The sequence below is a fragment of the Lissotriton helveticus genome, chromosome 3_1, assembly GCF_964261635.1.
Source record: "Lissotriton helveticus chromosome 3_1, aLisHel1.1, whole genome shotgun sequence".
NCBI lineage: Eukaryota > Metazoa > Chordata > Amphibia > Caudata > Salamandridae > Lissotriton > Lissotriton helveticus.
Genome location: NC_136061.1, coordinates 963,115,963 through 963,139,516, shown reverse-complemented (window position 1 = coordinate 963,139,516; position 23,554 = coordinate 963,115,963). Strand labels below are relative to the sequence as shown.

The 23,554-nt window shown below is 45.9% G+C and overlaps 1 protein-coding gene across 1 annotated transcript in view; it reads right to left on the bottom strand.

Moving 5' to 3' along the window:
* Positions 1–23,554, bottom strand: part of DRC11 (dynein regulatory complex subunit 11) — a 951,413-nt gene that overhangs the window by 796,608 nt on the left and 131,251 nt on the right. The window contains exons 4-5 of the mRNA XM_078681371.1: positions 7,665–7,856; positions 2,951–3,022 (exon numbers count right to left, since the gene is read on the bottom strand). Of these exons, the coding sequence (XP_078537497.1) occupies positions 2,951–3,022; positions 7,665–7,856 (264 nt within the window). The remainder of the gene's footprint in view (positions 1–2,950; positions 3,023–7,664; positions 7,857–23,554) is intronic.

Here is a 23,554-nt window from a genome sequence, read left to right as displayed (position 1 = left end):
GAGGAGCATATCGCACAAAGGGCGATCTCGCTAACATATGAGAAACTCGTGAACAACGCATTTGAAATGTTAAAACGATTGAGGGAGAATTGGGAGAGAGATATTACAGACACAGAGGAAGATGAGTGGCCTGAGGCACTGGCTTCTCCAAGAGAAGTAGCTATTGGTTCCCGCTTCTGCCTAATACAATTCAAAATATTACACAGAGCTTATATTTCCTGCACTAAATTGGTAAGGGTGGGTAGGTGACATGACCCACTCTGTTGCATTGGTTGGTGATATGAGGGAACGTTTTTCCATATAAAATGGGCCTGCCTTAAACTCAATCTTACTGGGACTTGATAACACAACTTTTGATCAGGATTTATGGGGTGATGTTGCAGTTATGGGTCAAGTGGTATCTGCTTAATGTATGGAAAGCGACGGATTTGGGGCGGGAAAAACAGATTGGTTTAACTCTTGGCTTGATTATTGCAAAGAAAAATATAACGCACAACTGGGGGGGCTGAAGCTGTACCATCTATAAAAGACTGGGACAGGGATATGGATTGGTGTATTGTATCCAAAAAGGCTACCTACAAAAACAGAGGTTGCCCCCAAAAATGGGGAAGGGTGTGGAATAGATGGAATGAATACAGAGGCTTCCCTTGCACAGGACCTTGGGCCCAAATGAGACATTCAGTGTCTGATATTGATTATGGATAAAGGAGGGTCCTTGAGGGATGGTGATGAACATGCAATGTATAGATGGAAAACGAAAAAGATTATAACTTGCTGTGGTGTGGCTTTGATACATAATTGTGTGACACAAGTAGTGGTGCAATGTAATGTATTATCTGTTCCTTTTCAATAAAAAGTTTTGAAAAAAATAGTTTTCCTGAGGCCAACAGGCCCAAAACAAGTCTTACCCGTACCAGCAGGAGGGAAGTGTTCAAAGCTGTGGATGATGCCCAGTCCGCAGGTGCTCGCAGCGCTGCAGTCCCATTCAGGTGAGTCAGCAACACACGGACCAAGCAGCTACACTCAATGGGTTCAGGATCTCTCACTTGCCGTCACCCCTTGCAGCAACCTGAGGTTCCCTGTGGCTTCTCCTGTGGGGTAATTGTTCACCCCCCCCCATGGGGTGACAACAATTATTGTGTTCTGGTTCCCTCGCCTGGGCAGCAGTGCTCCCACAGCGTCCTCACTTCTCCAGCGGGATAGAACAAGTCACAGTCCTTGGTGCTCCAGGTGACCTCCTCTGACATACAGAGTCATCACAACTCACTGTCTATGGGCTCCGGTCTGGTCAGCACGGTGAAGTTCCCCATGGGATCCCCTACTGGCATAAGGGGTTACCATATTACTACAGCGCAGCGCTTTAGTTATTTTGCACAGCAGTCTTTTCCACTGTAGCCCCTCCTGGGATACATCGTTGGCACATCTCTACCACAGAATACTTCAGCCCTTACTGCACAGCAGCCTTTTCCATGGCTATCTTTATGGCAGCCCTCTCCTGGCATACAGTGGCCACCGACACAGTCCTGCACACTGCAACTACCTGATCTGTGCAGCAGCCATTTCCTCACACCTTACACATGGAGTCCATTTGACAGGGCTCCCCACTGAATTTTGCTCCCTTCAGCGCTCTCCTCTTCCTCACAGGGCACATTGGTCTTGGCAAGCAGGCAGGTGCTCCATGCTCTGGTGCTGGTAGTCGTGGATTACCCTGGTGATGTTCCTCATTCAGAAGGGAACTAGCCTTCAGTCCTGATCACTGGCAGACGTTTTGCAGAACGTCCCCTCCTCACTGAGCATATCTGGCTGCTTGGCAGATTAACATTTTTGGGGGGTCCCAAACTCCCTTTCTCATAGTCCTTTTCCAGACACTAAATGTGATTTAGTTCCAGAGGTTTTAAAGTGCCTACTTTTCTGCTTCCTTTTCTTCTTAAAAAACAGTCTGTCATAGCAGGGATGTCTCTGAAGCTGGGAGTCCCACAACACTGGCCATGGAAGTAACTAGACTTCACACCTGGATGTCAGCCACAGTGAAACATGCAGCCCTATGTCCTTCCTGGGAGGTGCCCAGGCCTATCCTTGTCACTTCTCACTGAATAAAAGAGCACCCTTTGAAGTGTACAGACGAGGCCTCGTCCTCCGCTCTCCAGTGTGTGTGTCCCACTCAGCTTATATAAAGACAGCAACACACAAATCTGTCTAGGGGGATTTCTCTATCTCCTCTCCATATTTCCACCACTATGAGGGCAGCGCTTTGGGCGCCTCTCCCAGGCCAACAAGAACGCAATCTGTGACACAGGCACATGTCATGGTGTGCACACATGATTAATCTTTTCCCATGACAAAATAAATCAACATTAGGGATTCAGACATCAGTACAATTGAGCACTCAGGGCAGGAGTGCACGTCCATTACCATGCAGAGGACGTTTCCGTCCCAACATATGCCAGCAAGCCAACTGAGCGATGCCGTTGACCAACAGAGCTATGACATTAGCCACCAGAGCTGGCCGATACCAGAGCTATAGTATCGGCCAGCTGGACTATATCATTGGCCTACCTAGCTATTTCATAGAAACTCAGGGATGCACCATTAATCAAATGCTGTCCAATAGGACAATCAAGTTACCTAGGCTAATTTGCTTGGCTATTCATTACGTCAACTAGGCTATACATCTAATTGAATAGTATTATCTTATACCGCACTCTTGACATTCAAACAGAAAAGGTGCAACACTGATAGATTTTTAGAATGCACTGAGAATAGCACAACTCTGTAGATTCTAACAACATTCTGCAAAGACAGACTTCAATTTATCTAGATTTTATTTTAGAATGTATATACAGAACTAATTAAAAACAGAAGATCTCAAAATTTTGCATAGGCCAATCACATGAGAAAAGGTGAGGTAGTGGCAGAAAGCAGACATATTTCAGCAATGAGGAAGTCTTACCATTCCAAGGAATATTAACTCCTCCTCCCTCTCTCGATTGGTTTTCCTCCTCTGCATGAATCCACGCCAAACCTATGGTGAGATGGCAAATAGAAACAGAAATTAGGGCAAAATGCCCTTGACAATCAAACCCTCTCCTGTAAGGTACAACACACAAATGCAGACTATTTGGTAAAAGGGTACTGTGTAGCTGTGCTTAATTTGAGCCGAGGGGTTCCGGTGCTCGGCACCCAGCATTTAATTGTCAACACTGGCACATGTAGCACTCTACCATGTAGTGGCGCTGTTTGTGTAATTTATTAAGAACATATGTTTATTAACTTGATATACATTAAAATGACTAATACCTTCTACAGATTGCTACAGGCTGCCCTCATGGCTACCCTCTGTTTACCTTTAAGGACGGTGAGCCAAATATTATTATTCCACCTCATGTGCTCTCTGGTCTCTCCCCCAGTCATAGTTGCCAACTGTCCCGTTTTTGCCGGGACAGTCCCGGCAAGTTGGAGACTGTCCTGGGCAATATTGTTGCAGAAACAGTTCCTCTTTATTACACAAAGATAAGCAAACAAGAACTTTCTATTTGCTGCAATCCTGCACGGCAAAGTGTCTCCTATGTGTTTTTTTCCAAATGTTGGCATCTATGCCACCTGAAGACATATTTCAAATGGCAGCTGCCTTTGCCTCACTGTGCACTCTATATGCGGCCTGGCCAGAGGTCAGTGAGATCATTTCAGGCCAGGTTATCTTCTCACCTTAGAAAGGCTTATTACTACCTGTTATGCGCTTTCCACAGACTATGCAGTTTTCAGGCACATAGTCCATTGTAAACTACAATGACAGAATGGGGCATTGATAATACTGCTTTAGACTTGTGAACTTCGAATTGCCTCGAAGAATGAAATTACGGCCAATTTGAGCTAAAAAATAGCAGCTCCTTATTTTTTCATATATTTCTTTTTTTATATATAGATTGTGGTAAAAAAGAAGCACACGAGTGTTTTTTACACGTCTTTGTCAGTGGAAAGGGCTACTTTAATTTCTGACAAAGAACATGGAGCTGGCAAAGGGGCCACAGTTTCTAACTGTATCAAAACAATGACGACCTAGATTGCTCTTCCCCATCTACTTCAAGATGTTGCGACGGTTGTTGTGAATGTGCCCCTCACCCACCACTTCCCAAGGTTCTTCCAGCAGTACCAGGAGCTGGGGGTCCTTGGAAATCCAGCATCCATGCTTTGACCTCCCCCTTTTTGTGACTACGTGCAGGCATTAGGAGGTGTGGAGAGCACTGATCCGTGAGAGACTCCACGACTCACATGTCCACCCCAAGAAAGCAATGCTTCCATTTTCACTTGAGGTGCGCTCTCCTAAAGAAAAGATGTCCACCAGATTCGAACTGCTCCCCTAAGCCTTAGGCCCTAATCTCTTTCCAGTAAGACATGATGATCCATCATGTTGAAATGGCCAAACAAATCCAAATGAATTAGTAATGGTGGCTTTAGATCCCTTCCCAAATCAGTTTCTCTCTGATATTGACCAAGGGCAACACAGTTTAATGCCCAAGACGAAAGCCTGACTGAACGTAGTATAGCGGTACACTGAGATATTTTAGCAGCTGCTTTTGACCCAGTCCTTTTGCTACTTGCGAAACATTGTATTCAAAATTGGCTTAAAATGTTTGCGTCACTTCTTAAGGAGACACAGTAACAATTGTAAGTTTAAACAAACTCTGATCTCCCCTATCAAATGAGCCACCTGTAGAGACAGCCATTTTAGTAGGCACTTGATGTTCTAAGGAGGATGCTGAACAGCTTGTTTTTATGCTGAACAGCTGGTCTTTACTAAACATGCCCCACTATCTGAAGATTTTGGTAAAAAGGTACAGAAATTCCCTTATCGTGACTTAAGGTTAAGGACTTGTGTCAAGCACTAAATACGGAGACACCTTGATTCTTCCAGATCCACTAAATGTCATTATCAAAAGACTGCCCAGGCTCCCTTACCAGGTCCCCTGGCGGAATTACTTTGTTTTCCAGGCAGTTGATTGTGCAAGTACCTGGAAAACCATGAATAATTCAGACACACTTTGTTCTTCATAGTGAATTTGATCTGAGTGTTAAACTAAAGTGTAAGCTTCTTTTGCCATGTTTGCTTAACAGCGTTAAGCATATCTTTTTATCCATAGTTTGCCCTATTTTTTATGCACAGTTTGTCCTATCTCACTCACTCACTCACTCTACTTTTCTCTTCTCTTCTCTTCTCTTCTCTTCTCTTCTCTTCTCTTCTCTTCTCTTTCCTTTTTAGGGAGTGTACCTTCATGTTAACATCAATTGGGCTTTCTGTGTTTGCATGAGGTATTTTTTCTTCTGATCTAGTTGAAACTTTACTCAGTCTATTTTCGATCATTTTCCTAATTGCACTGGAACTATTTGGGGTCTACTCTGAAATACGTTTTGTTGTAAAAGAAAGTATATTCTGTCCGACAAGAAGATAACAGTGTGCCGAGAAGGAGAAAGATCTAGATCAGAGCTTGTAACCCGGTTGTGAGTGAGACAATGCAAGGAGATAGAGTTTTCCTTCTTTAGACCGCTGTTAACATCAATTTTGAGAAAACACAGTAGTACAGGGCATCAGAATCATGGAAAAATGTACAAATGGAGAATATCCTTTGTGGTACAAGTGCAATATATATTCACATTGAATATAGGGGTAGAAGGGCGGATTGTTTTATTAGTTAAGCAAGGAAATATTTGTTATACTGTACGATAATATTGTGTACGCACTGCTGGTGTTTTTTTGCATTGAATATATACGTATATTTGAATGAAGTAAGGAAACCAACTACAAGGTAGTGAGACAGTTTTTCATGAAAATTGGTTTGATTGGTTAATATTGATATCTGTAAGGGGCTGTTTTACTACATTGGAAAGCCTCAATAATGTAATATGAATCTTTATTTGGTAAATAAAATCACCATAAAAGAATACAGATCAAAAACAATAAAATCAATTTGATGAGCAATAAAACACAGACAATAAAATTGCTCATAAGAACAAAAAGCATATAAATTAATTAATCAGGTCTCGTTTTCCTGGATGCCCATACAGCACGTAAAAAAGATAAAGCAGTAAAAGTCACATACTCAGTTGGGAGCATCAGAAGATAGGACAAGGCGGGCCTGACTTGTTTATACTGAAGTGATTTCAGCAAGGGGATTAAAAAACGCTTCCTTGGTCAACTGAAGTAGGAGCAAAACATTATAAAGTGGAGCAAGTACTGCGGAGACACATGGTCGCAACCGAAGGGTACCCTTGCCTCAGGTCAAACCCACATACACGGGGAAGCCAAAAAATGGTGCAATTGATTAAACCTGAACCTAACCAGTAATACCCAATCATGCTGTGAGCGAACCAAGCCCAGGTATGGCTCCATCCCCTGTACAGTTTTTAAAAGCATGTGACCCCTAGCTGACAGCTTCTGAAGTTCTAAACCTACTCTCTCCGAACGGGAGTGTTCCAAGAATGATATTTTGATGCTCCCCAATAGTCTGAGGGGGTTGTGCATCACTGTGCGGAGATTATTGGCCGAATGTACCTCTTCACAATGTCTGGGAAGAAAACAGGAGACATATCATCAGTCGTTAGTAATGTTCTGAGATATAGGCTTCTGGGCTCTGGTGTTTCCCCTGACATGCTGCTTGTTCTCAATTCTGTTGTAACAACTCCACCTTGTCATTAGAGAGAGATAATGCAGCTAGTGTAGACCAAGGAAGTTGCCATACACAGTGAGTACGCTTGTTTACAGCAGATGTTTACAATACTTTAAATTAACCCAACCATGTAGTTCTGGGCACAGACAGTACGCCTGGAATACTATGGCACTGCAACTACATCCAGTTCACATTCCTTTTAAACCATTCCTGGTGTTTGCTGAGCAAGAGAGAGGAGCACAGAGGTGGTGGAAAGCCTGGCAAAGTGGAGTAGATTGCAGAATGTGTAAGAACATATTCTGAAAGAAATTGCACATGGCATACATATAGGACATAGCTATCAATAGTGCTCCAGGTGCAGTGGCACTGGGAACCAGCGGTATGTGGGGCTCTCTGGACTCCAATTGCGGATATTTTCACTAAATAACATGGTACCTGACGTTCCATAATCCTTGCCAACCATGAAGGTCTATTGCTCCCTTGCTCTGCCATTGCATGCATGCGAAAAGCAGCAAGATCTTCATGCACCAGTAAAGAGTTCTCCATATCCCATCTATGCCTGACTAATGCTGCGACTTCTCCCAGATTGTAAAGGTCCTCACAGGCAGTTGTTGCACCAGCAGGTTCATCACATGCATCCACACCCGGACTACGAACAGCAACCAGCCCTGGCCATGTGCTAGACCGGCTCTAGGAGCTCAGGGGATTGCTAGTGAGAAGTACCATTCCTCCTTTTGTTACAGGGGGTCGATATTGCAGCACTGCTGCAAAACCGGCCCCCAGTAACAAAATCGGCCACCACAGGTAAAACTGGCCTTCACCCTTCCGGCCCACCGGGAAAACGCCCGGTACGGGCTGTCCGGCCCTGGATGCATTCCTAATCTGCTCGGGCACAATCATTTTGTTTACTTTACTCTTAAACAATGCAAAATACAATATAAAGTTCTTTCTGCAGATGAAACAGGCAAATGTGAGGAGTCTTTATCCCCAAAGGAGTTTCACCTTCTGAATGCGGACAGCTGCAACATCGGGGTCCAACAGGTGGTCCCCGTGGAGTCTGGCCATCTTCTCCCGCTTGCCCTCCATGTGAATCTCCTTCATAAATTTGGCCCTCAGCCGCCCCTGACGGGCCCGCTCAGATATCTGAAGGATGCGCACTGCTTCATCCAGGGACATGGCCTTTTCTGGCTTAATCTGAAAACAGAAGGAAGAGAGAGAGATAGGACAGGGAAGTAAGAAAGATCACTGTTTGTCTTGGATTGAAACTACTAGAACAAAACAATGCATCATTCAATCTGTAGTCTGAAGGAATGGGTTGTATTTCAGCATTCCACTGTCTTATCATCAGCCTACGCAAACATAGAGTCCAGAGTACCAACTCACATTATATCATCCACGTAAGTATACATGGGTAAGTACAGATTTACTGATATATATGTCAACCAAGTAAGTGGAGCTAACTCTCTCCACCAGACAGTGTTAACAGCCTTTTACACTACGATTGCCTTTCTATTCTCAAGAACCAAAGCTAGGCTCACTACCAGAAACTCAGCACAATATGGAAAACCATCTTCCATTTCGGAAGTGCTAAAACAATTACCATCGCATAAAACAGTAAGAGAAGCTTAGGCAGGGGTATAGTCTAGAAATGTATATATGCAGATGTGAATGGGTTTGCAAACTGTGCATTACAAACGGCGCGTTCAATCATATAATGTTTTTATTTGGGCAAAGCTTCTGTTCAGGTGGTATGCAATTTACAGAACTCCAAGAATCTCATCCTTACTCCTGCCACCAAGGGTAGTTTCTCCTCTATGGTTGTGGGTTAGGGCTTCTGTGTTGTACTGTACGTCTTATGGTCAATAGATGAATCTAAGTCAAAAGACATTACTTGGTAAAACCACTTCTCCTGGGTTTGCAAAAAATACAGTGAATGGGTAATGGAAAGAGTGTTTGTAACCCCTTGTCAAGCTCCAAACCCAGACATTCTAAAATTTCCCAAAGATGTGAAATGTAAAAATTCCACAGATGTTCTATCTCCAACGCAAAGAAACTCGGGAAACTGTGTATTCCATGTTATCGTAAAAACAGATGCTCATCAATATTTCAGAAATTAAGTTCAAAAGCTGGAAATTCAAAAATACAACAGACATAATATGATTTATACGGTTATGTGTAATAGCTAAAAATATAAAATACAGAAAATAACATAAGACACTTTTCATCTGATGGTAGATAATGCATGTTGATATTAAAACGTCATAGCTCAGACAAGCATTTGTTTTTAAATTACTCAGGCTTTTGAAAATGTTTTCCACATACTTAACATTTACACAAGTGCTTGCCCACTCCAAATAAATGAAGCAATTCTTTGAGTCAAAAATGCAACTGGGGGAATCAGAATACTTCCATTGTTTCAGAATGTACAATTGGGCAAACTGAATTCTATGAAACAGCAATCTATTAGAAGCTCTTCAAGTGGTGTTCTTTAATGAAACCTTGGGTAAGTAGCTCTAAATTCAATCCTTCATTACAAGAAACTACATTAGAGACGTGTCCTCCAATTGCATCATGGGCATGACATGCACAAGCACATGTCTCATGGAAGTACTTCCCTACTTACTTAAGATTGACCCAGATTTCCTGATTTTGAAGACATTGAAGTCATTCCGCAGAATAGTTTGGGAAGCCCGAGTAAATACATTTCCCATAATGTTTGCAGGACTAAATGATAACTGATATGGCAAGATAATTGCCATCACTAGAGTGGACAGGCATTCATTTTTAAAGCATCACAGACAGAAGGTACAGACGGCAATGAAAGAGAAAGTCTGTGGGATCTATGGGAGGACATAATCAGTTTTGAACTTGAAGTTCCCCATATCTTTCACAGGGGAGTAGCCATTGCAGTGGGGCATAAGAATGAGATTGACGGTTAGCTTAATCTTCCAACATTAATACCTCAGTTTATTCTGATTTTCTTTTTCAGTGGTGTCTGCGTATCCACTAAGAGATTCAGCTCATGTTGAGTTGGTAGCCTAATAGCATACATTTGCAGTTGAATAAATTTCACCACGGTCTCAAAGTAAATTTTTTAAATGTATTCGGAAAAGGCGGCACACCCTTTCCCCATACATTTAAAGAAATTTACTTTGGGGCACAACAAAAGAGGGTGATAAGGGCCAAATGTGAATGAGCAGCATAATATTTTGTGGGGACCCTACTCAAAACTACTAAGCCAGGAAAGGGGATTGCTCATAATGCCACTCTCGCTAAGCCTGGTTACATGCAACTGATGGTTGGTGGTGTCAGATGCTGCTGCAGATCTGTTGAAGTCAAGGCACTGCATCGCTGACATCATGTAACATGCGCAAAGCAGCCTGAGTGGCTGATAGCACTAACTCAATAATGCATTCTGAGCAAAAGCCAGTCTGAATGTCACATAAAAAGTTGGAAATATGAGGTCCAAAGATAGCTTTGAAACAAAGACCTACATGAACTTGGAAGTGGCCAGTGGAAGAGAGAGAACCTAAAGTTTGGCATAAGGGTAGGATCCATGCCAGTTTTTTCAGGATAGGTGGAATACCAATGGTCTGTTAGAATGTAGAAAGTACACGGCCCAGCAGAAGCAGGGGATTAAGACTGAGGGGGGGGGGTCAGAGACTACTGATAGGCATGCAATGGTGAACCCACTTTCAGCTTAAGTAATGCCTGCAGACTAGCAAATTGATCAGTAAAATGGAATTAGAGCTGTTAAGGATTATCAGTGTCTGGAGGTCCAGTAGAGAAGATTATATAGGTCTAAAGGCACTCTGGCTAAGATTTTTTTTATCTTGAAAGAAAAAGAGCTATTGATTTCTAAAAGTCTTGGATGGGAAACACTGCGGAATGAGCAGATGGGGGTCAGTCTGTTATTTAATGGTTTTCAAAACAGTTTTCTAATGATTCTGAGTGGAAAGGATCCATGAAGAATATATTAAACAGTGGGAATCTTTAAGCTCTTTAGTGAAGAGTTTAAACAAAACTTTACAAGTGGAACAGGAAACGTTAGTGTAATCCTCACAGCAGCAGAGATTACAAATTAATGCTAAAATATGGTTAGACCCTACAAATGAGAGCCAGTGTCCAAATGTGGGATATGCTGATCAGAAACTGGAAATGAGGACAAACTCTTCCATATAACCACATTCATCCCCTGTCACCATCTTCTATATGGCTCTCAACCATTCACATTTTAAATGACGTCCTCTGCTCTAGCATTTAATGCCAGACCTGCTTGAACGTTTCCTGCTATACATCGTTCCAGTTATTGAATTCTGTCTAGGCGCCAAGGGATTGTGGGTTTTATTAGGCCTGCGCAAACATTTAATTAAGCTGGTGTGATTGGAGTAATCTTAGCAATTACGCATTGCTCTTGTGATGCAAATTACCGATATCATGCGATTACGCAAATTTAAGTAATTAAGAGTAATTTGGGGCAAAATCCTACAGCAGGAGCAGAGGAATAAAGTACAAAGAGAGAGAGAACAGATGCTGGCGACTGGTATTTTTGCCCGGTAGCATCTTTTGCTATTATCTTAGTGGAAAATGCATTCTCAGGCCCATTTTAGAGGCACTGTTTCTATGGATTAGGCCAGACCTGCCAGAATCCACGATGCTGGCCACATGATCAAAACAGTAAAAAGTGACAGTGGAATTTGCACATCTGCCGACCAGCCAGTTGGCTGAGACTTTCATGTTGGAGCCCCCAGTGAAGAGACTCTTTTTTTAAATGCATCTTTTACCCTACGTAATGGCCTGCATCCTGCCTGACATTGTCCTTCAACTACCCACATGTGCCACTGTATAAGTCTTGTCAAGCCAGTTTTAAAAGCAAACATACATTTGGTTGATCATATCTGTCTGGAGTGCATCTGGGCTTCTGGTTCATAGAAGAAGAATAAAACAATAGTAGCATGAACCATCTGAATAGGCAGTGCAGGACATAACACACATGTGCTTGATAACCTGCAGTACCTGGGATCTGTCGACTAGGGCACCTTTGGTCAGAAAAGTAACGGCAATTTTGAATGATTTTTTTTCTATGGGTCGCCCATCATGCCCAAACCCACCAAATCATCTAAAACGAGGAGCACCTGAAGGATCAGGACCTAAGAAACAGCTGGTGCAATTCTATTGGATTTCGTTACGTTAAATCAATCTAAATCAAGTGTCTTGTAGAGCGTGACTACTCACCCATAAGGGTCTCAAGCTGCTGGAGAGGGAGACTGCTGATCCGTCGAAGTTAGTGGCCAGTGCTAGAACGTCATTTAAGCATCGAGGATAAAGGCCAGTGCCAGAACCTCATATGGTCCAGCACTAAGCAACAGCCAAGGACCACTGATTAACCTCAGTCAACTCTAGAGTCCTGTGCCAGCAATGGTTGTGCCTGTGAAATTCTATTCCAAACCCTGCATGAATTTTATAGTGTGCTTTCTAAAGGGTGGTTAAAGGAGTTATTCCTTTTTTAGAAAATACCTCTGATGAGGCATCCCAGATTTCCCCACTATTTTATTGTTAAGTTAAATAGTGGTCTAGTGCCCAAAAGGTCATGTTTGGGCACATCAGCAGGGGGTTGGAGGATGCGTGACACATATCTGTGTCCACTACACTCCCAAGGTCATTGGGGCAACAGGTGGCAGCAAAGCAGCAGCAACCTAGGAAATACAGAGGGCAAGAGCCAGAGTTTTTTTTTTTTTAAATAAAATGTATGTGCCTTTTCTTCTTGAAAGAATGAAATGATTTGTAATGAATAGATAAGCCATTTTAGGTCTGGTCAAGAAAAAGTTAGTTGTCTCACTCGCTTCATGTAAATGTAAAACAAATCTTGAGTAAAACATACATACATACATGCATGTATACTAAGGTTTTGGGTCAGCCCTCTTCATTTACTGACGTGTTCAAATGTGCTTTATATTTTGCTTTCACATGCCGCAGCAGACAGCATGGGACGATAGGTTAGCCCACTCCAGTCTCTATATCTCTGTCACTGTGAGTGCTGGGATTTTGCCTTATTAAACGCACATTCCCCTAAACTGACTCACCTTTCAGTGCTGGGGCTGGGTTACCTATGTACTTTGCCATTACCTTTTCTTTCCATTCTTTAAAAGAAAAGCGTAACTTTGTTAATGCATTTTTTTTTTAACAATCCTAATTTTTATTGCCACCATATGTCCACTTCCCATATCCCAAGGAGACGCAGGGAAAAGGGAAGCTCAGCGGCTGTAAATTAGGCCACTGACATGTTGACAGTTTTTATCGCCCACTGCTGTTCCACTGTCTTCACTGTAGCTGTCAACAGTTTAATCTTCTAATGCAAAGCCAGATGTATTACACAGATGACATTCCAGCCGGTCAAGTCTCTCTTCTAAGATGGTGTACCCTATAGTTGATATCAGGTCAGGGAAGAGGATCCTTTCGTCAAAGAGGGTGGACCCATGAGTCCTTGAGAGAGTTTGCAGAGATATGAAAGAGGTATTCCCTGTAAACAGGGAATTAAAGTTGAGCTTCATTCTGTCACGTGCCTCCCGTTACGGTAAAACATGTCACGAGAAAGAAATAGAACTCGATATGCATGAGAAACACAATGGGAGATTCTCCTATACTGATCATTTTATTGAATATGCACACCATAGTCCTTTTTAAGGTAAATGCCCTACACATTACCCCTGGGCAGGTCCTTATATAATTTATCACACATGAGCAAAACAGAGCCCTAAGCCCAGACCCAGGTATTGGGAAAAATCCTTGTACATAGCTCACTAAAACAAAAATACAGTTCCCACCTCGGCAGACTGGGTGAGGTTGAAGGGCAAAAAAATGAGGTGAAAAAGCCACTGACCAATCAGGGTGGTCGAAGTGGAATCCAATTGTAAGGACACAGGTAGTACAGACCATGGGTTTGTCTCATGGCAGGGAATTTGAGGAATCAAAAAGCTTCCATTAAGATACACCCAGAAGAAAAATGTTTTTGCACATCACCTCTCTTCCAAGCTGCTGGGAGCCGTGCATGTCCTCATACACAAAGGCCCAAGCTCAAGCAGTCATATCAGTTACAATCTCTCAGAATCATCACTTATTGAGGCCCCAGGCTGGGTCAAGCACACTTTCAACCAATCACTTTCCACCACATTCTTACACCTTTCCTGGCAGTCTTCAGACGCCCAGCAGCTACCATTTAATGACCAAGAGCTCCTGGGCAGAATCTGTTGAGTTTTATAGATCTGGCACCTTCAGCAAATTGAGCAAACACATGACTACCTTGGAACAATGTAAAATGCCTGGCTGTTGAGATTCCGCAAAAGACAGTGGCGGCCGCCACAAAAGTGGGAGGGGCTGTTTGGCAGGGGGGGACGGGAAATTTAGGGGGAAATAATGATTTTTTTTAATTTACCTTTTGCTGCTGCTGCCTCAGACGTCAATGGCCACCTCTGTCCTTCAATCCCAGCAGTCTCTGGAAAGGCACAGTCTCCCCACCCAATCCAGATTTGCCTCTCATGCTATGAGAGCAGCGCCAGGATTGGTCTGAGTGGCCTGGTCTACCCCTCCGACACTGCCTGGGAGCCTGCAGCTTTTCTCCAACCCGATTGTGGTTGGAGAAATAGAAGTGCACATGTCTGTTTGGCCGGCCTAAGACAGCCGGCCAAACTTACCTGCACCTGGCCTCTGGGTCCTAGTACACTGCACCTGCTGCACCAGTGGAAGCTACCCCCTGCTCTGTGAAGGAGGCACGAGTTTTGTTCTACCCTTACCACCCTGTGTTTAATTATCTTTTGCAAATGCACGTGTGTGGCTTTGAGAAATTCCATAAAGCCTTTCCTCTTTGGATACTTTGCTAAACAATGCAAAAAAAAGGCACGTTAAAGGTCTGCACCTCTCTAACCACTGACTGGGCTGTTAGGAGAAGCTTTTGGCATCTCTGCTGTAATCTTTTACCCAAGTCCATTCATGGGACACATGGAGAGCCCATAATGAAGGAAGAAGGTTCTTTATTGGCTATTCCAGACAAAATGTGGAAATGTCGTTTTATAGGGCACACAGTGCTATTAAACACTGGCAGCTTCAAAGACTCACAAATACATTCAAGATTGTGCCCTGGTGCCAGCTGTGAGAATGGGTCTCAGAACACTGTGCTTATTTTCATGTTTGTTTTCATAACAATTTGGTGCAATGATTTGGCCCACTGACTTAACAGATCCCCGTGACTGCCACAGACTTTAAAAGGTCTTCATTATTGTTCTTGGGGCTTACAGGACCAGGCCCAGACCAGTTGGTGTCCTGTGTGAGCTTCACGTGTGATGTACGTAGAACCGTGGAGTTTTCAACATCTTCCTGTCGCACATATAAAACAATGTGCAGAGCCACAGAACAAGATTAGCTGGAGTGGGGTAGGAAAGCTGGCTAGGGGACTCCCAAAGGTGGCTAGTAAACTGTAACTCGGTCTTCCAGGTGGGTGTTGTGGCCTCTAATAAAGAGCAGGAGCAGAGAAGATAAACTAAAGGTGGTGGAGAAAAGGTGTTGATAAAACAAGAGTAAACGTTGATTGAATTGCTCATGTATATTGGTTGAGATCTATTAAATCAGAGCAAATATAAGGAAGTAAGCCACCCTGAGTGGCCGTGGCTGGGTATGAATGTCCCTTCTCAGTAACTGTCATAGTCAGGTGGGTGTATACAGTATTATAGCATCCAGGCATACAATCATTTTAGTATGAGACACCAGTAGGGAATCTGAGAGGGGTATGTCAAAGTTAGTCAATTGGTACTTTTGCAGGTGATGACATTAAGCTATCATGTGCTGGGCAGTGCAGTACATCACATTGTGGCGGGTTCAGGTTTGTATGGCACATAGGCGGAAAGAGGGCAGATGGGAGGTGAGGCATTCAAGGGAATGCCTTATATTCAATTGAGATCCTCCTTAAAATAACGTAGGGCCTGTTCTAGACACGATAACATTCCTTTTTGGACTTTAAATATGTATTTAAGTCATATGACAATATTTGTAGCAACAGAGGTGGGGAAGAGGAATTGTATTGTGTAGACAGTTCTTCCGCCCTCATTTTGAGTTGCCCGCTTTGATGCCAGAAATGGCCTCTCCCCCACTTAGAATTACCATTGGTGGGGGTCACAGCAATTTACTGAGGGGGGGCTATAACTAGGAATGTAGGTTTTGGGGAATAACATCGGAGAATCAGTCTTGCATGCAGATGTTTTTCCTCGGTATTTCACCCTGTTATTTTATTTGCTTGAAGCTGCCGACATTACCGGGTTGAATATCACTCAACAGCAATGCTCCTGCTAAATGTATAATTCTCAAGATGTGAAATGATAGTGTTCGAGAGAGTGAGGGCAGAGGGCAAAATAATATAAAGCATCCATTAAACTATCTCATGGTAGGTAAAAATTATCCTTTATTCTTCTGCCCAAATTGGATAGGGTTAAAATTAATGAGAGGACAGGGGGTAATAAGACTACCCTATCTTATTTCAGAACATTAGGAGTATATTTGCAAGGCTGCACATATTCATGTGTCTGAACCAATGCTGCGTAGAATTATAAGACTAGATGGGTGCAAGAAGGGTTTGGGTGTGGTATTGACACAGAAGGATGAGCAAGAAGAACTGAATTTTTTCTCAAAGTCTTACCCCTGCTGAAAAAGCGGATTCTGTCATTGAAATGGAAAACTTGCTTGTGTTTGGAGCATGGAGCATTTGGGGTCATTTGTATGGGGTACTGAATTTGATTTGAGGACGGATCATAAACTGCTGTTTAACTTGGTAACTACTGGGGGTTTCCCGAAGGCATCAGCAAGAATTGCAAGGTTTTCCATGAGGCTGCAGGATTTTAATTATTGGTGTGCAAAAAAAGTGGCGAACTGTTTAAGTCGCCTTCCTCTACCTGTCATAGAGCTGCAGTGGAGTGTGTGGGATTAATTTTAGGTTGCTTAGGCTGATTATGAAGGTTTGTGACTCTATTGGGAAAGAAGAGTGGAGGGAAGCCTATTAGAAGGGTGTTGTACTGGGAAAGGTGAAGAAATGTCTCCAGGAAGGTTGGGTGGACAGGTCGAGTTGTTGGGGCTTGGTGAAAGGCTTCTGGGAGGTCAGGAATGAGCTGGGAGTGGAGACAAATTTTGTTAGGTGGGAACAAAGGGCATTTTGTTATAGTGAAAATGAAAAGAAGAGTCCAATCAGTGCACTGGTGGCTAGAAACGTACTTTGAAATAGACTGAGACCAGCTCTGATTTCAATGGAGGGTCAAAAAATGGTTTCGGAAATGTTGCTATTGGATTATGTGGGTCCAATCCAGACTGTAATGGGGGGCAGTAAATATATAATTTTCTTGATAGATTCAGTAAATGGGTAGAACTGAATGTTGTACGAAAAGCAGATGCAGAGACAGTGGTGACATTTTTGGACAGCAAAGTTTTGAGTGAGGGTTTTCTAAAGACCCCAAATTAAGGCTGCTGTGGTGGAGGAGTTTCTAAAAAAGAATGGTATCAAACATGTTAATATCTCTGTATATCATCAAGCTAGAAATGACACAGTGGAGTGCTTTAATCGAGTGATTAAAGGGATCATTCAGATAGCCAGTGGAAATGGTCAGAAATGGGAGGTTTAACTAAAGAAGATGTTGTGAGCATATCGCCTAACTCCTTCACTCATGGGATTAAGTTCTTTTGTCCTAATGTGGAGTAGAGACCCATACACTAAGGACAGTTTGGGATGGATGGACAGTGTGAGAAAAGTAGAATGATCACCGGAAATTGTGAATGAAAATATTCTGAAAGCTCAGTGTGTGTATAAATATCATTTTGATGCTAAGAAACGGACCAAGGTGGAGAGATTGGTAGAAGGTGATTGGATGAAGGACAGGAAGGTGGGTAAGCTTTCTAAAGGTGAAAGTGTGCATTCAGAACCATTGAGAGTTGCGGGATGTTTGAAATATTTTGCGAGGTTGAGTGATAACCGGAAGTGGCACAGGAGTTAAATAGCAAAATGCAAGGAGATGGAAATTCTGAAGAGGTGTACTGCGGAAAAAGGTTCTTCTGGGGATAATTGGTTGTGACAAGAATATGTTGTAATGGTGCATGAAGGTATAGTGGAAGCCTCTGAAGAAAGAGAAGACATTCCTGGGTGAAGATGTTGTTAGTGTAGAAAGGATTGGGTAGGATTATTCAAACTCTAGCTAAACTGAAAGATGTTGTGTTAAAGTAAAATGGCCGACATTTTAATGTGTTATTATTTTCCGTAATTCTTTGAACTTCTATTTAGCATTTTATATAATTTTTTCTATCGTCTGTTGTTATTATTATTCCCCTCTCATGGTAGCAAGATGCTATTATCAAGATTTTATCTCTATTTTGTGATATGGTAGTGGACGTGGTGGTGGTGGATTTGGTGGTAGTGGATGTGGTGGACATGGTGGTGTTGGTGGACGTTGTGGTGGTGGATGTTGTGGTGGTGGTGGATGTGGTGGTGGACTAGGTGGTGGATGTGGTGGTGGACTTTGTGGTGGGGTGGTGGACATGGTGGTGGTGGTGATGGTGGGTGTGGTGGTGGTGGACATGGATGTTGTGGTGTACGTGGTGGTGGATGTGGTGGTGGACGTGGTGATGGTGGATGTAGCGGTGGACATGGTGGTGGATGTGGTTGCGGTGGACGTGGTGGTGGACATGGTGGTGGTGGATGTGGTGTTGGTGGACGTGGTGGACGTGGTGGATGTGATGGTGGATGTGGTGGTGGATGTGGTGGTGGTGGTGGATGTGGTGGTGGTGGATGTGGTGATGGTGGTGGACAAGGAGGTGGTGGTGGACGTGGGGCTGGATGTGGCAATGGTGGATGTGGTGGTGGAAATGGTAGTGGTGGACATGATAGTGGTGGACATGGTGGTGGACATGGTGGTGGACATGATGGTAGTGGACATGGTGGTGGTGGAGGTGGTCGTGGATGTGGTGGTGGTGGTGGACATTTATTTATTTATTTATTTATTTGTTTGTTTAGCTTATAAGGCGCACAGCTACCCGCAGTGGGTTTCCCGGCGCTAAGGGACAGATTAAAAGAGGGAAAGGAGAGCAACCGTGAATCATTGCCAAAAGAGCCATGTCTTGAGTCCTTTGCGGAAACGGAAAAGGTTTTTTTCAGTTTTCAATGCAGCGGGTAGGGCATTCCAAAGCTAAGGACCTAGGTGGGAAAATGAGCGGCCGCCTATTTTCACCAACCTAAATCTCGGAGTCACAAAATCACCTTTACCGGAAGATCTAAGAGAATGAGTAGGGTGGTAGGCTTGAATGAGCTCCTGCAAGTATGTGGGGGCCGTACATTGTTTGATCTTAATTATATAGCAGAGAGCCTTGAACTTAATTCGACTGGCAATCCTAAGCCAGTGAAGGTCATGAAGTGATTGAGAAATAGAGGCTCTCTGCGGAACATGGCATAGGAGTCATGCAGCTGCATTCTGCACAACCTGAAGTTTTTTTAGGGTTTTGTGATCAGCTCCTAAATAAAGAACGTTACCGTAGTCCAGGCGGGAAACAACTAGAGCCTGAACCACCGTCCTTTGTGTTGAGACAGGGATCCTCCAAAGAATTTTGTGGAGCCATCTTAAAATAGTAAAACAAGTGGAAGCCACCCTTACTACTTGCTGTCGCATAGAGAGATTCTCATCAATGAGAAATCCGAGGTTGCGAACCTGGGCGACAGGTTGGGGAATAGAACCCATTTCTTTAGGCCAATGTTGAGGGCCCCATGAGTTTCTCCCTTTGCCCAGGATGACAACCTCGGTCTTGTCTCCATTAAGTTTTAAAAAGTTACTGCGCATCCATTGTGGTGGTGGACGTGGTGGTGGACGTAGTGGTGGTGGTGGATGTGGTTGTGGACATGGTGGTGGTGGACATTATGGTGGTAGACATGGTGGTGGATGTAGTGGTGGTGGTGGTGGATGTGGTTGTGGACATGGTGGTGGTGGACATGATGGTGGTGGACGTGGTGGTGGATGTAGTGGTGGCGGACGTGGTGGTGGTGGACGTAGTGGTGGTGGTGGATGTGGTTGTGGACATGGTGGTGGTGGAGGTAGTGGAGGTGGTGGACTTGGTGGTGGATGTGGTGGTGGTGGACGTGGTGGTGGACATGGTGGTGGTGGATGTGGTGGTGGTGGGCATGGTGGACGCGGTGGTGCTGGATGTGGTGGTGGTGGATGTGGTGGTGGTGGTGGACGTGGTGGTGGACGTGGTGGTGGTGGACGTGGTGGTCATGGATGTGGTGGTGGACATGGTGGTGGTGGACATGATGGTGGTGGATGTGGTGCTGGTGGTGGTGGACATGGTGGTGGACATTGTGGTGTACGTGGTGGTGGTAGACATGGTGGTGGTGGACGGTGGACGTAGTGGTGGACGTGAATGTGGTGGACATCGTGGTGGTGGTGGTGGTGGACGTGGTGGTGGATGTGGTGGACATGGTGATGGTGGACGTGGTGGTGGACATGGTGGTGGTAGTGGTGGACGTTGTGCTGGTGGTGGACGTGGTGGTGGATGTGGTGGTGAAGGGGGATGTGGTGGTGGACTTTGTGGTGGTGGTGGATGTGGTGGGGTGGTGGACATGGTGGTGATTGTGGGTGTGGTGGTTGTGGACATGGATGTGGTGGTGGACGTGGTGGTGGATGTGGTGGTGGTGGTGGATGTGGTGGTGGACGTGGTGGTGGTGATGGACGTGGTTGAGGTGGATGTGGTGGTGGACATGGTGGTGGTGGTGGACATGGTGGTGGACATTGTGGTGTACGTGGTGGTGGTAGACATGGTGGTGGTGGACGGTGGACGTGAATGTGGTGGACATCGTGGTGGTGGTGGTGGTGGACGTGGTGGTGGATGTGGTGGACATGGTGATGGTGGGCGTGGTGGTGGACATGGTGGTGGTGGTGGTGGACGTTGTGCTGGTGGTGGACGTGGTGGTGGATGTGGTGGTGAAGGGGGATGTGGTGGTGGACTTTGTGGTGGTGGTGGATGTGGTGGGGTGGTGGACATGGTGGTGATTGTGGGTGTGGTGGTTGTGGACATGGATGTGGTGGTGGACGTGGTGGTGGATGTGGTGGTGGTGGTGGATGTGGTGGTGGACGTGGTGATGGACGTGGTTGAGGTGGATGTGGTGGTGGACATGGTGGTGGTGGATGTGTTGGTGTTGGATGTGGTGGATGTGGTGGTCGATGTGGTGGTGGATGTGGTGGTGGTGGATATGGTGGTGGTGGATGTGGTGGTGGACAAGGAGGTGGTGGTGGACGTGGGGGTGGTGGTGGATGTGGCTGTGGTGGACGTGGTGGTGGTGGTGGACGTGGTTGCAGTGGATGTGGACATGGTGGTGGTGGATGTGGTGGACGTGGTGGATGTGGTGGTGGATGTGGTGGTGGTGGACATGGTGGTAGTGGTGGTGGCTATGGTGGTGGTGGATGTGGTGGTGGTGGTGGACAAGGAGGTGGTGGTGGACGTGGGGGTGGTGGTGGTGGATGTGGCGGTGGTGGATGTGGTGGTGGACATGGTAGTGGTGGACATGGTAGTGGTGGACATGGTGGTGGACTTGATGGTAGTGGACATGTTGGTGGTGGACGTGGTTGTGGATGTGGTGGTGGTGGACATTGTGGTGGTGGTGGACGTGGTGGTGGGCAAAGTGGTAGACAAAGTGGTGGTGGACGTGGTGGTGGACGTAGTGGTGGTGGTGGATGTGGTTGTGGACATGGTGGTGGACATGATGGTGGCGGATGTGGTGGTGGACGTGGTGGTGGACGTAGTGGTGGTGGTGGTGAACGTGGTGGTGGTGGACATGATGGTGGTCGACGTGGTGGTGGACGTAGTGGTGGTGGTGGATGTGGTTGTGGACATGGTGGTGGTGGACATGATGGTGGTGGTGGACGTAGTGGTGGTGGTGGATGTGGTGGTGGACATGGTGGTGGTGGAGGTAGTGGAGGTGGTGGTGGATGTGGTGGTGGTGAACCTGGTGGTGGACATGGTGGTGGTGGACGTGGTGGTGGTAGACATGGTGGTGGATGGGTGGTGGTGGGCATGGTGGACGTGGTGGTGCTGGATGTGGTGGTGGTGGATGTGGTGTGGTGGTAGACGTGGTGGTGGACGTGGTGGTGGTGGACATTGTGGTGGTGGATGTGGCAGTGGACATGGTGGTGGTGGACGTGGTGGATGTGGTGCTGGTGGTGGTGGACATGGTGGTGGACGTTGTGGTGTACGTGGTGGTGGTAGACATGGTGGTGGTGGCCGTAGTGGTTGACGTGGATGTGGTGGACATCGTGGTGGTGCTGGTGGTGGATGTGGTGGTGGATGTGGTGGACATGGTGATGGTGGATGTGGTGGTGGACATGGTGGTGGTAGTGGTGGATGTGGTGGTGGGTGTGGTGGATGTGGTGGTGGTGGATATGGTGGTGGACATGGTGGTGGTGGATGTGGTGGATGCAGTGGTAGTGGTGGATGTGGTGGATGTGGTGGTGGTGGATGCAGTGGTAGTGGTGGATGTGGTGGTGGTGTTGGTGATGGACATGGTGGTGGTGGACTTGGTGGTGGTGGACATGGTGGTGGTGGTGGATGTGGTGGTGGACGTGGTGGTGGTGGTGGACGTGGTGGTGGTGGATGTGGTGGTGGACATGGCGGTGGTTTTGGATGTGGTGGTGGTGAACATGGTGGTGGACATGGTGGTGGTGGACGTGGTGGTAGTGGTGGATGTGGTGGACGTGGTGGTGGTGGACGCAGTGGTAGTGGTGGATGTGGTGGTGGTGTTGGTGATGGACATGGTGGTGGTGGACATGGTGTGGTGGATCTGGTGGTGGTTTTGGATGTGGTGGTGGTGGACATGGTGGTGGTGGTGGATGTGGTGGTGGTGGTGGACGTGAGGGTGGATGTGGTGGTGGATGTGGTGGTGGACGTGGTGGATGTGGTGGTGGTGGACATGGTTGTGGACATGGTGGTGGACGTGGTGGTGGACGTGGTGGTGGTGGATGTGGTGGATGGGGTGGTGGTGGATGTGGTGGTGGAGGTGGTGGACGTGGTTGTGGTGGTGGTGGACGTGGTGGTGGTGGAAGTGGTGGTGGTGGACATAGCGGTGGATGTGGTGGTGGTGGACGTGGTGGTGGACATGGTGGTGGTGGTAGACATGGTGGTGGTGGTGGCTGTGGTGGGGGTGGACATGGTGGTGGTGGTGGTGTTTATGGTAGACATGGTGGTGGAGGTGGTGGACGTGGTGGTGCTGGTGGTGGTGGACATGGTGGTGGACATGGTGGATGTGCTGGTGGACGTGGTGGTGGATGTGGTGGTGGACCTGGCGGTGGTGGACATGGTGGTGGACATGGTGGTGGTGGTGCTGCTGGTGGACCTGGTGTTGGTGGACGTGGTGGTGGTGGTGGATGTGGTGGTGGTGGACGTGGTGGTGGTAGATGTGGTGGTGGTGGACGTGGTGGTGGTGGACGTGGTGGTGGATGTGGTGGTGGTAGATGTGGTGGACTTGGTGGGCGTGGTGGTGGTGGGCGTGGTGGTGGACGTGGTGGTGGACATTGTGGTGGTGGTGGACGTGGTGATGGTGATGGTGGTGGACATGGTGGTGGTGGTAGACGTGGTGGTGGACAACTCTTGGGTAGGAGGATGCTGGCAGAATGCGGAAAGAGAGGAGGATATCAAAGGGAGCACATGGGAGAGCAGAAAGAGGCCGAATATTAGAAACAAAAAACAGAGAGTAGAGAGAACACGAAACAGATTTAACAGGGTGGTCCCTTCTTATAGAGCATGTGAATGTTCCTTAGCACCCGATTTTTAAAACACAGGGGGACCATGGGGAGATTAATTGATTAATCAAGCATAATGATCACATGGGA